This window comes from Hyperoodon ampullatus (assembly GCF_949752795.1).
Source record: "Hyperoodon ampullatus genome assembly, chromosome: 4".
Taxonomy (NCBI): Eukaryota; Metazoa; Chordata; class Mammalia; order Artiodactyla; family Ziphiidae; genus Hyperoodon; species Hyperoodon ampullatus.
The window spans coordinates 113,795,215-113,812,781 of NC_136917.1; the positions used below are offsets into that span (position 1 = coordinate 113,795,215).

General features: G+C 38.8%; 1 protein-coding gene across 3 annotated transcripts in view; it reads right to left on the reverse strand.

Moving 5' to 3' along the window:
• Positions 1-17,567, reverse strand: part of SCAMP1 (secretory carrier membrane protein 1) — a gene marked incomplete at both ends in the record, with an annotated part of 105,286 nt that overhangs the window by 54,731 nt on the left and 32,988 nt on the right. For all 3 annotated transcript variants that reach the window (XM_079702066.1, XM_079702068.1, XM_079702067.1), the window contains 3 exons: positions 624-752; positions 2,943-3,051; positions 4,323-4,421. In XM_079702066.1, the coding sequence (XP_079558192.1) occupies positions 624-752; positions 2,943-3,051; positions 4,323-4,421 (337 nt within the window). The remainder of the gene's footprint in view (positions 1-623; positions 753-2,942; positions 3,052-4,322; positions 4,422-17,567) is intronic.

A 17,567-nucleotide genomic window follows, 5' to 3' on the forward strand; every position in this document is an offset into this window, starting at 1 on the left:
TGTACACACAAAAAACTAGTAACAGCTTGACATTTAGTTTTAATATTCCATGTGTCATAATTATATTCAAAGCAATGTGAACATCACAGGCTAAAATGTATGTCCTAACGTTCTATTTAATGAAACATCCTATATTAATTAGGCACTTCCAATAATAAAAGTATTCCTCACCACTTGAAAATGAAAAGTAAATTGTGCTCAAAGCTCTAAGAAAAATAGTTTATAATATTTCAATATTTTATGCCCCCTTTTAAAAAGTCGTAATGCTTTAATAGCCTTCATTTGCATAAAAATCATATGAGTAATTTTTTCAAAGCAAATATTGCCTCGATAACATTTTGCAGGGAGGAAGGATCATTGAAAATTCTACTGTATGATAGGGAAGTCCTTTCCTCAAAAGAATGCCAGTTCTCAATATATAGGTCTTCCACAGCTAAGAACTTAGATTGTCACATAGTATACAATTTTGACATACCTAAATACGACATGATTCACTCAAAATTAAAATATCTATAGGAAAAGACCAATTTATGATACTACCCTTATATGAGTTTTAAAAAAGTGGATTTTGACAATAAAATATAAACTTTTTCAAATAAATATATAATTTGTTCTATACTCACACATCCATAAGTAGTACATAATCTTTACTGTCTTTTGGAATTCTACAGGAATGTCTACAGAAAAATCCTGATAGAAACAAGGTCCCACAGGAAAATTGTCAGGAAGAGGTGGCCAATTGTTTTTTCTGCCTGCAAATAAAAAAACGAAGTTATTTATATAAGGACAAATGTGTGTTATTCTTTTTGCATGTAATTATTTGTTTCATAATAAAGAATATTATCTATTCTTTTAATAGGTGTTTCAGAAATATAACACTGTATCTCTACATTCCTACAACTCTGAAAACCAAGCTTTTTATTTTTAAAAATTTTCCCAGAATATCAATTTAGAACTCATTAGATGGTAAAATAATTTTCCAGTGTCATACCACTTATGTAAGTTGAAACAAGAAAAGAATAAAGAGCACAGGGACATATCCTGTGACTCTGCCCTAAAAAGAGATTTATTTCAAAGTCCCAAGACTCTGGCTCTCACATGAAGGCCATGAAGTTTTTAAGTTTCTACAGATTTCCTCCTCCACGTCTTCAATCTTTAAATATAACTCCTAACGCATGTGGAGAGGGAAGACCAGCTTCTGAATCTTTCAAGTTTTCTACTGTTAACTCCATAAAGAAACAAAAGATAACCCGTACCAAAGAATCAATTTTGGAAATCTCCAAGTCTGAAAGAAATAATGTCCAAAAGACACATGTAAGAAAAGCATAAAACTATGTGAAAACACAAAACAGTCATGAGAAAGAAGCTGAGGAATTATAGCACCTTCAAAAACCTAGAGAAAAAACCAATTCCAACGGTAAGGAGAGAAAATGTGTCTATTTAAAGAAACTAGACTGAAAATAAGGCTTGGGAAGTGGTGTGGGGAAATAAAAAACTAAAATTAAAGAAGACAAAACATTGAAAACAGAGAGTAAAAATAGCACCTAAAGGCCATTTTCTCATTTTAGATATTATATCCCACACTTACAAAGATTAGATTTTACATACTTTTTCATAGACCAGGAAATTCTTCATAGTGGGGAAAAAAGCATCCTCTATTTCTGATTCTTCCCAACATGTCTCCACTGTTTTATCATTCTTTTCAAACTACATGTTGTTCTTTCATTTCTCATACAAGTCTCATACTACTCGAGAAGCAGAGAATAGTAGTAAAGAACAAAGGCTCTGAAACTATCAATAGAAGCACCTAGACACTTACTGGCTAGGAGGCCTTGGGCAACTTATTCAACCTGCTGAAGACTTTGTTTCTACATCTGTAAAGTGAGAAGAACTCACCACCCTTCACAGAATTGTACTGAGGATGAAATGAGCTAACAGATGAAAAGTACTTAAGTATATAACATATGGCAAGTCTCTTAATTTACCACACTTCATAACTACTTCATTTACTAAAACATCTCTCATAGAAGTAATCTGTATTCGTCAAAGCTAAGGGAACAGGACAGATTTTCGTTACATGTACTTTAGAAATATTGATCTCAGTTAAACCTCTAGTTTCTCCTTTCACAGATGCTGTCTCGGATGTTGCAAGCAAGAAAATGGCCCAGGATAAATGTGTCCTCATGAGGCCCTAGACTTACACATTCTAGGATAAGGAAGAAATAGTTCAGTATCACTGAATGTTATCACTGTCCTAACATTGTCACTCCATCACTATCCAGACATACAGTGACTTGTCTAGTTATCGCATCGCTTCTTACCCAGAGACTTGCTAGCTTTCCCTAAGCTACTCCCTTGAAGTGACCTTTAGTAGTCAGAGCCTGAATGAATTTCATAGGACATAATCAAAATTCACCACTTACTTATTTCTCTGGCATCATCAGAATACCCCAGGCTTCCTAGAGTCACCTCACCACAGATGCCTTTTTTTTTTTTTTTTTTTTTTTTTAACATGGTTTGACATATACGGATGTACTTGTGAGGACAGGGGCAGATTAATCTGAAACTGGTCTGAATAAACCAGAACTTAAGAGTTAAATGAAGTAAAACATAGGGCACATTCCCATGTACTCATAAAGCTTTAACAGACCGAGGTAAAGGCCCAAGAGCAGAATCAAAGACTCCTGACCTTACAATAAACCAAAATCATCATATTTGTACTCAGAGGCTAACACTTCTAATCTATCAAAACACTATGTAAATCAGCCAAGATCAGAGAGCCACAGAGCATCAGGTAGAAAATCTGCCATGTCTGACCTCCTTGCTAGAATAACAGGGCAGAGTTTTATATCCACAAACCAAATGATCTAGAGCTAGTGCAAAACCTTAAAATTTTAAAGAATTTTAAAGTTATTTTTATTTGAAATTTCTTTGGATATTACCATGTTGACTGAGATTTTGCATTTCTCGTTCTCGACGATCTAATTCTGCTGCTTTTCTTTCTAGTTCTTCCTGGCGTTTAAGAAGTTCAGCTTGGGCCAAGGCATGCTCCTAAACAAAAAATAAGGGAATACATGGTCAGAAGTATAAAATACAGTAACATTTCTACTTCTACTTCTACTATACTCCTACTTCTCTACTATGCTAGAAACCTAATTCAAATGCTCTTTCCACAATATAGGAATTCACTAAACATTACAGTTTCAGAAAATATTATGGAAATATTTGGCCCATTTTGGCCTTTTGGTTATGAAAACCCACAGTAGAAATGTTGGGCCCATTAGGACAAGAAAAAATTCTCTCAGTAAAAGCAGTTAAAATTCTAAGGTGGGACTTGAGAACACAGGGAGGGGGGAAGTGTAAGCTGGGACGAAGTGAGAGAGTGGCCTGGACTTATATACACACCAAATGTGAAGTAGTAGATAGCTAGTGGGAAGGAGCCGCATAGCACAGGGAGATCAGCTCGGTGCTTTGTGACCACCTAGAGGGGTGGGATACGGAGGGTGGGAGGGAGGGAACTGCAAGAGGGAGGAGATATGGGGATATATGTATATGTATGGCTGATTCACTTTGTTATACAGCAGAAAGTAACACACCATTGTAAAGCAATTATAATCCAATAAAGATGTTAAAAAAAATCGTAAGGTAATTGGGAAAATGAAATTAAGGTGAACTCTGTGCCTAAACGAGAGTGAGGGACTGAGACAAAGAACAGCTGAGGTAAAGAGACAGATGGAGAAAAGGGCAACTGAATTGGCTCTTATGAATTGGGTTAAATGGTACATAAGGTTCCCAATGCAGGAATATTATATAATATCTTATATTTTATAAGATAATGAAGTGAAAGGAGGATATGGTTAAGAAATTCTGGTTTATAATTCCATCTGACTTTATGTAATACCAGGCATTCTATTCATCTCCTTTTTTCTTGGTATTTTTGCCACCTCCTACTTCCTACCACTGTGCTTTGCTTAGCCATCATAACTCTCTTCCAATAATATCTATTGATATATCATTGTTACTTTAATGGAATTGTGCATTAAAACGTGAGACCAAAAGCAATAAAAATTTCTCTACACAATTTATACACCAAGATGATGTATGAATTCAATAACTGCTAATAATGGAGTGAAGCAAATGCTATAAGCTGAAAAAGAGGTATGAGTATTATAGGATTGAGAAGCTAGCTAACCCAGACTCAAAAGTGAGTTAAAAATTAAACAATAAGGAATGCACTATACAAAGAATTATTGTGCTCTGAAAGCAAATGTTATTGATATTGTAATTTCCAATATGAATTTACACATGTAACATGAACTAACCTTTGCAATCTGTGTATAAGCCGGATGTTCCTCTGTTGGTTTCATTATTGCTGGTTGTGTACTAGGAACGTTAGGCATTTTCACATTGCCCGGTGGAGGCTAGGAAGATTAAGAAAAGGACAAATTACGTAACATAGAAGTCCAACTTCAACTTCTTTCAAAAAGTGCAACACCAATAAAAACCAAAATGGCAAGAACTGCCTCACTTCCTCCCCTGAATTCTCATAATCCAGTGTGCTGTAAAGAGCTAGTGAAGCTCTTCATCTCCATTTTCTCAAGCTCACTCATTTCTTAACTCTTCAAAGTGGCTGCTACCTCTAACACGACACTGTTAGCACTCTCCTCCAGAACACTATGCATTCAAAACAAAACAAAACAAAAACAAAAAACCTTCAAGCATGTTTTTTTAGTAAAATACAGATAGCACCAAACTGAATAATTTACACCAAGGTTAACTGTCAACTAGGCTGTCAACTCTTCCCACCTAACAAAGCTATGTGCCAGTGCCCTTAAAAAGTAAATAGAAGGGCTTCCCTGGTGGCACAGGGGTTGGGAGTCCGCCTGCCAATGCAGGGGGCACGGGTTCGTGCCCCGGTCCGGGGGGACCCTGCATGCCGCGGAGCGGCTGGGCCCGTGCACGTGGCTGCTGGGCCTGCACGTCCGGAGCCTGTGCTCCGCAGCGGGAGAGGCCGCAGCGGTGAGAGACCCGCGTACCGCAAAAAAAAAAAAAAAAAGTAAATAGGAGAGGTCCTGGCAGAACTCCACTAATACCCCTTGAAAAGAATAAGAGGGGAGACATTAGGGAGATGGAAAATAAACTGCACAACCTCCACTTTGCCAGTGACGATCAACAGTACGTGAAAGTAGCTGCAAGTTCAAAAAGTAGGTAGATATCTACAAATCCATCAAAGGGGAATTGGTTAAATTACTATATATACATACAATGCAGTCATCAAAAGGAATTAGTTAGTTCTACAGGAGAATGCCCTTTTAAATACTAAATGAAATAAAGCCAACTACAGAACAGCACGCATATGACCAAGTTTTTTTCTTTTATGAACACACATTTGTATATGTCCAGAAAAATATCTGGGATGTCTTAGCAAACTATCAAAGGGATTTGCACCTTTTGCTTTATACACTTCTCTATTAATTGCCTTCTCTCCCCATTATACTACTTTTTTTCAGTTAGAAAATAATTGTAAGCATTCTTTAAAATGGCCATAAGAAAAATAGGACAAGAAGAAAGGGAAAGGAAAAGAAAAGAAAAAAAAAAAAAGAGAAAACATACAAGCAAGCAGCTGCAAAGGGAAGTTCAAAGATCAGAAGAACTATTAAAGTCAGAAGACACCACAAATGCAGCTTGATTTTATTCTGACACAGCAAACAGCAGCCCTGAAAAGGAAGCCAGACACAACCAAAGATATAAATGGAGTGCAGCTGATTCTAAAATTCATATGGAAATGCCAAGAGCTAAGAATAGGTCAAACAATTTTGAAGAAGAGTAAGGTAGGCAAACCTATAATATCAAGACTTAATATAGTAATAAACAGTGTGGTACAGATGCCAAAGATAAGAAATATACCAATAAACAGTAGGGAGACAGAAACAAACCCCAAAAAACTTGATACCCAACAGAGGTCACACCACAAAACAGTGGAGAAATAATGTATTAGTCAATAAATGGTTCTGCATTAACTGGTTAACCAGATGGAACAATTAAACTAGATTTCCTACTTGACATTACATACAGAAATAAATTCCAGGTGGATGAATGACTTAAAAGTGAAAAAGCAAACTTTAAGCACTTTTAGGAAAAAAATATACATGAATATTTTCATGAACTCAGGGTACGTAAGAGCTTCTCAAATATAAGCTATAGAAATCTTTGTGTATCCTATCTATGATGTATCCCAAGTACCTAAAACAGTGCCTGGAACACAGTAAATGATCAATAAGTATTTGTAAAATTAAGGTTAGCAAGCACATAAACCATAAAGTTAAGATTGTTATTAAATTTCAGTACAGTTGAATTTGTCAAAGTGAAAAGTCCAATCACAGACTAGGAAAAATTGGTTATAATAGATTTAACAAAAAGTATTGCTACTCAGAACACAGGAAGAACTGTTACAAATCCATAAAAATACAAACTACTAATAGGAAAATGGGCAAAATATCTGAACTGGACTTCCCTGGTGGGGCAGTGGTTAAGAATCCGCCTGCCAATGCAGGGGACACGGGTTCAAGCCCTGGTCCAGGAAGATCCCACATAGTGCGGAGCAACTAAGCCCGTGTGCCACAACTACTGAGCACTCTAGAGCCTGTGAACCACAACTACTGAGCCCGCATGCCACAACTACTGAAGCCTGAGCACCTAGAGCCTGTGCTCCGCAACAATAGAAGCCACCTCAATGAGAAGCCCGCGCACTGCAACGAAGAGTAGCCCCCGCTCACTGCAACTAGAAGAAAGCCCACGCACAGCAACAAAGACCCAATGCAGCCAAAAATAAATTAATTTATAAAAACAAAAAATATATTCAAAATGTCAACCTCACCAGTAATCAAAGAAATTCAACTTTCACCTAATTTATTTTGTAAATGATTATTACCATAAGACTACTACCACATTTTGGGAAAGATGTGGTAAAATGGGCATTTCTCACACACTGATAATGGGAATATAAACTAGTTCATATAAAAATCCTGGAGCACAATTTGACATCATGTTTAAGAGGCATTTAAGTATTTATACCCTATGACCCATAAATAGCTACTCTTTTCTTTTTTTATACATAAATATATATATATATATATATATATTTTTGGCTGCATTGGGTCTTCATTGCTGCGTGCGGGCTTTCTCTAGTTTCGTCAAGCAGGGGCTACTTTTCGTTGCGGTGCACGGGCTTCTCATTGCATTGGCTTCTCTTGTTGTGGAGCACGGGCTCTAGACACGAGGGCTTCAGTAGTTGTGGCACACGGGCTCAGTAGTTGTGGCTCACGGGCTCTAGAGCGCAGGCTCAGTAGTTGTGGCACACGGGCTTAGTTGCTCTGCAGCATGTGGGATCTTCCCGGACCAGGGCTTGAACCTGTGTCCCCTACATTGGCAGGCGGATTCTTAACCACTGAGCCACCAGGGAAGCCCCATAAATAGCTACTCTTAAAAAATATACAGAAATAATCCAAGGTATGCACAAATGTGTGTATGCCAAAGTACTCCCTACAGCATTATTTGTAAAAGCAAAAAAAGTTAGAAATACCCCCAAATGTCCAACAGTAGATAAAATATAGACAAATTGATAAACTATGATCCACCCATAGGAGAATATATTATGCAGCTATTTAAAAGTTTTCAAAGAATATGAAATGGGGAAAGCTTGTATCGGTTATAAGTTATGGGACTTCCCTGGTAGTCCAGTGATTAAGAATCCGCCTTCCAATGCAGGGGACGCGGGTTCGACCCCTGGTCGGGGAACTAAGATCCCATATGCCGTGGGGCAACTAAGCGCGTGTGCCGCAACTACTGAACATGCGAGCCACACCTAGAGAGCCCACATGCCACAACTACAGAGCCCATGCACTCGGAGCCCATGCACCACAACTAGAGCGCCCACGTGCCGCAACTACTGAGCCCGCGTGCCACAACTAGAGAGAAGCTGCGCACCACAACAAAATATCCCGCATGCCACAACCAAGACCCCATGCAGCCAAAAATAAAATAAATACATTAAAAAATTATAAGTTATAAAACAAAACTGTATATACAATATAATCCCAATTTTTTATTTTAAAATGTATCAATATGTTAACAGTGATTGTTGCTGAACAGTGGGATGTAAAGCTTTTTCTTGTATTTTTATCTCCACTATAATTTTTATCACCGAAAGAACTGTAAATTCTCTATTCCAATTGCCTGTTCTCCCACTCCAATATTTCATATTAATAGGCAGAAAAACTGAAGCTTATCAATCCTAACTATTCTCCAACTAGAAAATCATGGCCCTAAAGTATCATTCTCTTGGTTTAAATAAGTAGCAACAACAAAACAATGACTGAATAAAACGCCTGGCAAAGTTAGTTTGGCAGCACACTTCAGGAAAAGCACACAGAAATTACTCAAGAATTCACCCAGCTGAAACCATACTATAAATTCTTTACTGCTTTAAGTAACAAATGAAGTATTAAGTATAAAGAATTACCAAATAAGAATGAAGGCTAGTTTAGAGCTAGTATTTGATATATTCGAGGCAATAGTTGCTTGTGGTATAGCAATCATGAGAATTATTGGAGAAGCACAAATCTCTAATACCACTGATATTAACCTGATAGCTGACAATTTCTTCAAATTTGCCAATGCAAGCTAAATTTCTGTCCAGCTCTGGAACCCAGTATTTTCATCAGCCACAACATGCTTGATTAGCCACCTCAAGCCAAGTATAGCTCTTGTCATAATTACTAAAGACCTATTCTAATGACGGCTCCAAATTCTTTTCCAACTTTTCACTTCTGCACATATGAACAAAAAGAAAATTAAAACAATCCACTAAACACTTCCATTTATGGCAACACAGCAGACCACACATCTGTAGTGACACCCCTGATACGCAGTACCTAAAAATGCTGAATCAAGTTTCATTTAAATAATATTGTAAATACACGACTAAGCTGATAGGAAATCCTGAGAGGGCAGAAAGTAGGAAAAACCACAAATCCAAAGAAGAGCCTTGATGCCATACCACTAACAAAATCACCAGGATTCAATAAGCTGGAGACAAAGCTTGGGAGTCCGTATAAGGTAAAATCAATCTGTGATCACCGCATAAAGCCAGGACTTCCTAAAAAGCAACATTCTCAGTGGATAAGCAGAAAAGCAGCTTCACAGAAAGAAACAGTATGAATACTTGCCTGTCTTGCCCTTGACTCTGGATAGGGAAGGAGAAAAAAAACAAAAACAAAGAAATATTCCCTGAGAACTCCTAATCATAAACCTACCACCTTGCAGACTTGGGGCCAGGTTTCACACTACCAATACAGATAAAATATTCCAAGTTGAAATTTTCATTTCCAGATATCCCAGGTTGGAAGTGACCTCAAGTACCTGGCAAAAGTAGAGGAACACACTTTAAAACCAGGCTTCAGGGCTTCCCTGGTGGCGCAGTGGTTAAGAATCCGCCTGCCAATGCAGGGGACACGGGTTCGAGCCCTGGTCCGGGAAGATCCCACATGACACGGAGCAGCTAAGCCCGTGCACCACAACTACTGAGCCTGCGCTCTAGAGCCTGTGAGCCACAGCTACTGAGCCCACGTGCCATAACTACTAAAGCTTGTGCACCTAGAGCCCGTGTTCCACAACAAGAGAAGCCACCGCAATGAGAAGCCCGTGCACCGCAACGAAGAGTAGCCCCCGCTCGCCGCAAGTAGAGAAAGCCTCCGCGCAACAACAAAGATCCAACACAGCCAAAAACAATAAATAAAAATTTAAAAACAAAAAAAATAGGGCTTCCCTGGTGGCGCAGTGGTTGAGAGTCCGCCTGCCAATGCAGGGGACACGGGTTCTTGCCCTGGTCCGGGAAGATCCCACATGCCGCAGAGCGGCTGGGCCCGTGAGCCATGGCTGCTGAGACTGCGCATCCGGAGCCTGTGCTCCGCAACGGGAGAGGCCACAACAGTGAGAGGCCCACGTACCACAAAAAAAAAAAAAAAAAAAAAAAAAAAACAGGCTTCAAAGAATTTTCACAGCTCAAGTTCCAAGTAACATTGGCTCATGACTTAAACACAGAAGGAAGCAAGCCACCATAAGCAAGGATCCACAGACATACAAACTACAAAGTAAGATCAGAGATACTGGAATTATCAGATGCAAAATATAAAATAGATATGCTTACTAAAGAAATAAAAGAAGGTAATAAAAGCATGACTAAGCAACAAGAGACTATAAGAATTGACCAAATATCTTTTAAAATGATACAAATGGAACTTACAGAAATGAAAACTATAATAATTAGAATTATAAATTTAATAGACAAGTGTGAAACAGCAGACTACACAAAGATGAAGAGATAATTAGGGAAACAGAAGTGAGTCTAAAGAAACCACACAGGTTGTAGAGAACGTACCTGAGGACACGGTGGGGGGAAGGGGAGGCTGGGAAGAAGTGAGAGAGTAGCAGTGACATATACACACTACCAAATGTAAAATAGATAGCTAGTGGGAAGCTGCTGCATAGCACAGGGAGATTAGCTCAGTGCTTTGTGACCCCGTGGAGAGGTGGGATGGGGAGAGCAGGAGGGAGGTTCAGGAAGGAGGGGATATATGTATACATGTGGCTGATTCACTCTGTTGTACAGCAGAGACTAGCGCGACATTGTGGAGCAGTTATAATCCAATAAAGATGTAAAAAAAAAAAAAAAGAAAGAAATTGCACAGAATGTAGCAGAAAGATGAAAAAAAGGAAAATACGAGAGCTTAAGAGAAATGAGAATAGAGTGAGAAGGTACGTACAATTGAGAGTTCCACAGGAAGCAAACAGAGAGAATGAGGGAGAGTCAGTGTTCAAAGGGAACGTGAGGACACTAATTCTCAGACTCCAAACTCCAAAACCCAAACCAGATGTTTTAAAAGTTAACACCTAGACACATGATAGTGAAAGAGCAAATCCTAAGTATGAGAGATCTTAAAACCATCAAGAGAAAAGGGGTGTGACCAAGATGGGAGAGTAGGAAGACCTTCAGCTCACCTCCTCCTACGAGCTTCACCAAAATTACAACTATTTACAGAGCAGCTATTGATGAAACGACCTGAAGACCAGCAAAGAAGATCTTCTGCAACTAAAGATATAAAGAAGGAGGCACAGCAAGACAGCAGAGTTGCAGTATAGTCAAGACCCACACCCCTGTGCAGGCAACCCACAAACGGGAGGATAATCACAATGCAGAGGTTCTCCCCAAGGAGTGAGGTGTCCGAGCCTCACCTCAGGCTCCCCACTCTGGCAGTCCTGCACTGGGAGGACGAGCCCCCTAGAACATTTAGCTTTGAAGGCCAACAGGGCTTGCTTGCAGGAGTGGCAGAGCACTGTGGGAAGCGGAGACCCCTCTCTCAAAGGGCTCACGTGAAATGTCACCTGCTCTGAGACCCAGGGCAAAAGCAGTAATGGAAGGGAGCCTGGGTCGACCCACTTACTTCTTGAAGAGCCTCCCAGAGAGGGAGGAGGCAGCTGGGTCTCACTCTGGGGACATATCAGTAGATGCTGGTGGCAGCCGTTTGGGGGAGTTCATTCTGTCACGAGGACACTGGTGCTGGCAAGCACCATTCTGGAATCTTCTCTCTAGCTTATTAGTGCCAGGACCTGGCCCTGCCCACCAGTAGGCCAGCTGCCATGGGACACAGCCCAGACCACCAGAAGGCCCAGAACCATCAACAGACGAATGGATAGAGAAGATGCAGTATATATAGAGAATCAAATAGTTCTCAGCCATAAAAAAGAATGAAATTTAGCCATTTGTGACATGGATGGACCTAGAGGCTGGCATGCTAAGTGAAATAAGTCAGACAGAGGAAGACAAATACAGTATGAGTTCATTTATATGTGGAAGCTAAAGAACAAAACAAATGAACAAACATAATAAAATAGAAACAGACTCATGAATACAGAGAACAAACAGGAAGCTGCCAGAGAGGAGGGGGGGAAACAGAAAAAGGTCAAGGAGATTAAGAGGTCCAAACTTCCAGCTACAAAATATATGAGTCAGGGTATGAAATGTACAGTGTGGGGAATATAATCAATAACTATGTAATATCTTTAGTGGTGACAGATGGTAACTAGACTTACTGTGGTGATCACTTAATACTGAATCACTATGTTGCATAACAGGAACTAAAATAGTGTTGTAGGTCAATTACACTTCAAAAACAAACACACAGAAAAAGAGATCAGGTTTGTGGTTACCAGAGGCAGGGGGTGGGGGACAGGGAATTGGATCAAAGTAGTCGAAAGGTACAAACTCCCAGTTCTAAGATAAATAAGCACTAGGGCTGTTATGCACAACATGATGAATATAATTAACACTGCTGTATGCTATAGATGAAAGTTGCTGAGAGTAAATCCTAAGAGTTCTCATCACAAGGAAAAAAATTTTTTCTATTTCTTTCATTTTGTATCTATATGAGATGAATATTCACTAAACTTGATGTGCTAATCAATGCATGATTTAAGTCAATTTTTTTTTTTTTTTTTTTGGTCACACCACATGCGGGATCTTAGTTCCCTGACCAGGGATTGAACCTATGCCACCTACACTGGAAGTGCAGTGTCCTAACCACTGGACCACCAGGGAATTCCTGTAAGTCAAATTATACTGCACAGCTTAAATTTATACAGTGGCATATGTCAATTATATCTCAATAAAACTGGAAGAAAAAGAAGGAAAAAAAAAAGAAAGACACGATACCTATACAAAGGCATGCCAGTAAGACTGAGAGCTATTTTCTCTACAGCAACAATGGGATCCCAAGAAGAACGTGCCAAACTGATGAGAGAAAGTAACTGTCAATGCTGACCTCTAAATCCAGTGAAATTGGCTTTTGAGAACTAAGGTGAAATAATAAATATTTATAAATATTCAAAGAGTTACTACCAACAGACCCTCACTAAAGGAACTTCTACTTTAGGAACAGGAAAATTAGTACCAGAAGAAATATTTGAGATGTAAGAAGTGGTATCTTTCTGCCTCATTGGACTCTCCTGCGTATATCATCTTCCTTTTACACTCATCAAAACTGCAGATACAGAAGGAAAGTCAACCTATCTGTAGAAAAAAAGAGTACTCTAGTGCACCTAGATGTACTAGAGTAAGATAGGCTCTTCTCCTGACAATCCTGAAACTGTGTCTGTCACTGCTATGGCAGCCCCTGGGAAAAACTTAAAGTACTGAGAAAAGTACAGAAGGCGGAAAGATGGAGACAGAGAAGAAACTTTAGAGAAACCAGGAGAATAGGAGAGTGACCTCGGGTGCAGAGCTCTGGCCAGAGCAAGGCTGTACGTCCTTCTCCCATGGCGGATGAAATTTCACAAGTTAGGAACAGACTACATTTCTTAAATCTCTGTAAAAGTTATTCTTTTATACTTTACATGGTTATATTTATATTTATATATACAAATTACACAAATTTATATATACAAATTTATATACACAAATTACATTACTACGTTTGCCTATCTGTGTGGCTTTGGAGAACTCAACCAGGATTAACAGATTAAAAGTTACAGTAAGATATATTTTCACTCAATAGAATTAAGAACATTATAACAATCAAAGAAATACAACTATGGAGAGACTTTTCTGTTATATAGTGAGCTCTCTGCATTGTAAGTTCCAAAGGTGTTGCATTATTAAATAAATGAGCATATAAGATCCCTTCAAGGAATGAGAGGTCCACAAGTTGTCTTTCTCATGTATACAACAAATATGTTCTCCTTCCTGGTTTTCTTCCATATTCGAAACACCTATTCAAGAAAATTTCTCCTTGCTTTTCCCGGCTCTTTCTCTTCCATCTGTGAACCCATAATGTTTCTAAGTATACTCAGGTCTAAAGCAATGTTTCTTAACGTGTTCATGAATCTTCTGCATCAGAAAGCCCTGGTGCTTACTGAAAATGCAAACTCTACGCCCCACTGTGGACATAATGATTCAAAAACTCAGGGGTTGAAGAGAAGGGGTTTGCATTTTCAAGATGGTCACATTTTAAGTAAGCTCTCCAGGGTGATTCTTATACACCCTGAAATTTGAGAACTCCCCTCTGAGGCAACAAAGTTTACAGTTTCTGTAAACCACTGTCTATTCTTTCACCTAATGGAGAGACTGCCAAAAGAAACCTTAAACTTTTTGCAGCTTCCACTGATCTTATCAGTCTCTGATAGAGCAGACAGAACTGATTTTGGTTCTGCCTAACACAGATTCCCTTGTTATTGAGGGTGGTGAAAATTAAACATACTAATGTCAGAATCAGGACAAGTAGAAATAATTTTATCTGAATAGATGACCATTTCAAAACGAGGCTTTTAAAGATTAGAGTAACTGGGGGAGGAGGTAAGTAATAGGAGGAAAGAAGGGATATTCAAGAATGGCAGTTCCCAAATAGAGAAAGGCACATGAAGGAAGAGAGGTGCAGCCAGACATATTTATTCATACGTTGAAACATTCATTGATCAACTGCAATGTGCCACAAACAATTACAGACACTTGGGAGACATTAATGAACATTAATGAACACGGCAGGCAAACATCCCTACTCTCATGGAGCTTACAATCTAGCAATGGAAGATAAACAATACATATAATAAATACATTATAGAGTATCTTAGAAGGCAGTAAATTTTATGGAACAAAAAAAAATGAACACGGTAAACGGGTCGTGAGTATAAGCTGAGTAGGGATAATTTTACAAAGGTGGTTAAGAAAGCAAATATTTCAGCAAAAATTTTATGGAAGTGAACAAGTCAGCTTTGCAGATATCTGGGGGAAGACCATTTAAGGCAGAAGGAGTAGCCAATACAAAGTCAGGAGAATGCCTGGCCTAAGGAAGACCAGGGTGCTGGGAAAGAATACACAAAGAAGGAGTGAGGAGATAAGAGTGAGAGATATTAGAGATCAGATTATATGTTATTTTAAGGACTGTTTTACTGTGGAAAAAAATCAAAAGCTAGTGAAGAGTCCTAAGCAGGAGACTGAAATGATCAACTTTTTTTTTTTTTCAAGGTTATCACTCTGGCTACTGAGCTGAAATAGATTAAAGGTGGAAAGAGAGAGAGTAGTCAAGAAACCACCACTGTAGTAATCCAGGCCAGGGATGATGGCAGCTCAAGCCAAGTGGTGGCTATGGAGATAAGGCATCAGATCTGTATGTATTTGTAAGGGAGAGCCAACAGGATTCCCTGACAGAAATGTGGTGTGTAAGGAAATGGAAATAATGCAATACCACCAAGGTTTTGGCCTAAGCAACTAACAGGATAGAAATAAGAAAGACTGAAAACGGGCAGGTTTCTAAGGAGGGGGCTCAGTTCAGTACTGGACAAGCTGAATTTGCAGTTTCTAAGACATCCAAGGTAGACATATCTAGCAGGCAGCTGAATACATGAGTGTGGTGTTCAGAGCAGAGTTCTGTGCTGGAGATGTAAATTTGGGAGTCATCAGCACGTAGATGATATTTAAAGCTGTAAGACTGGATGAAATAACCATTTGAGTGGCCCTAGATAGAGAAGAGAAGCAAAGCCGAATTCCTGGCACACTCCGATACTGGGGCTGAAGGGGCAGGGAAAGGAGAGAAATAAGCAAAGGAGACGGAGAAGGAAAAACTTAAGTGCTCTGAAAGCCACATGAAAAAAATTTTCTAAGAATGAGATAGTGATCAACTGTCAGTGCTGTTGATAGATGGAGTAAGACTGCAGTTTTACCACTGGATTTAGCAACGTGGAAGTCATTGGCTACCTTGAAGAGTGTGTTTTGGTGGCGTGTTGGGAGCAAAAGACTTACTGAAATATCTTTTAGGAGAAAGGGATGAGGGGAAAGAGAAGTAGACAGCTCTTCAGAGGAGTGCTGCAGCAACTGGGAGCAGAGAAAGTTTTTCAATGACAGAAATGTGAGAATTAGACTCGAAAGGAAACAAGGTTAACATAAAGTTTTGTTACAAAGTTACAGTAATCAGGACAGTGTGAGACTGGCATAGGGATAGACACAGATCAACAGAGTAGAATTTAGAGTCCAAAAATACGCCCTTACATTAACCATCAATTGATTTTCATCAAGAGTGCCAAAATAATCCAATGCGGACGAAGAGTCTTTTCAAAAAATGGTGCTAGAACAAGTGGATATCCACATGCAAAAGAAAGAAGCTGGAAATCTATCTCATACCATTCATGAAAATTAATTCAAAATGGATCATAAACCTAATGTAAGCACTGAAACTATACAACTCTTAGAAGAAAACTTGGGAGTAAATCTTTATGACCTTGAGTTAGGCAATGGCTTCTTACATATGACACCAAAAAGAGAAGCAACCAAAGAAAAAATAGACAAATGTGACACCAAAATTTAAAACTTCTGTGTGTCAAAGAACACTATCAGGAAAGTGAAAAAACACCCCACAGAATCGGAGAAAATACTTGAACAATGCAAGGGTTAGGCACTGATCCTCCACACAGCTGGAAATCCACGTATAACTTTAGAGTCGGCCCTCCCTATATATCCGAGGTTCTGCATCGGGGATTCAATTAACCACTGATTGTGTAGTACTGTACTATGTATTTAGTGAAAGGAATTCACGTGTATGTGGACCCCCATAGTTCAAACCTGCATTGTCCAAGGGTCAACTGTATCTGCAAATCACTTATTTCATAAGTGACCTGTATCTAATATCACGTATTCAATATCAAAAAGAAAATCCAATTTTAAAATGAGCAAAGAATCTGGACACTTCTCCAAAGATAACATACGAATGGCCAATAAGCACATGAAAAAAAAAAAGTTCAACATCATTAGCCATCAGGGAAATGCAAACCAAAACCACAAGGATATATCACTGCACATCCGCTAAGATGGCTGTAAGCAAAAAGTCAGACAATAACAAATTTGGCAAGGATGTGAAGATACTGGAACCCTTCTACACTGCTGATTAGATTATAAAATGGTGCAGCCACTTTGTTAAACAGCCTGGTCGTTCCTGAAAAAGTTAAACATATTATTACCATATGACCCTACCATTCCACTCCTATGTATATATCCAAGAGAAATGAAAACATATGTCCACACAAAAACTAGTTCACAAAGGTTCAGAGCAGCCAAAAGTTGGAAACAATGTAACTGCCCATCAACTGATGAATGCATAAATAAAATGTGGTATAAGAAGCCATAAAGAGGAATGAAGTACTGATATATGCCACAACATAGTTGAACCTTGAAAACATTATGCTAAGTAAAAGGACCAGTTGCACAAGACCACACATTTTACGATTCCATTTATATGAAATGTCCAGAATAGGCAAATCTATAGAGACAGAAAGTAAATATACTTGCCTATGGCTGGAGAGGGAGGGGGAAATGTGAAGTAACTGATAAGGGATGCAGGGTTTCTTTCAGAGGTAGAAGAGACAAAAATATTCTAAAATTAGAATGTGGTAATGGTTGTACAACTCTATTACTACACTAAAAACATTTAATTGTACACTTTAAATGGGTGTATGGTATATTAGTT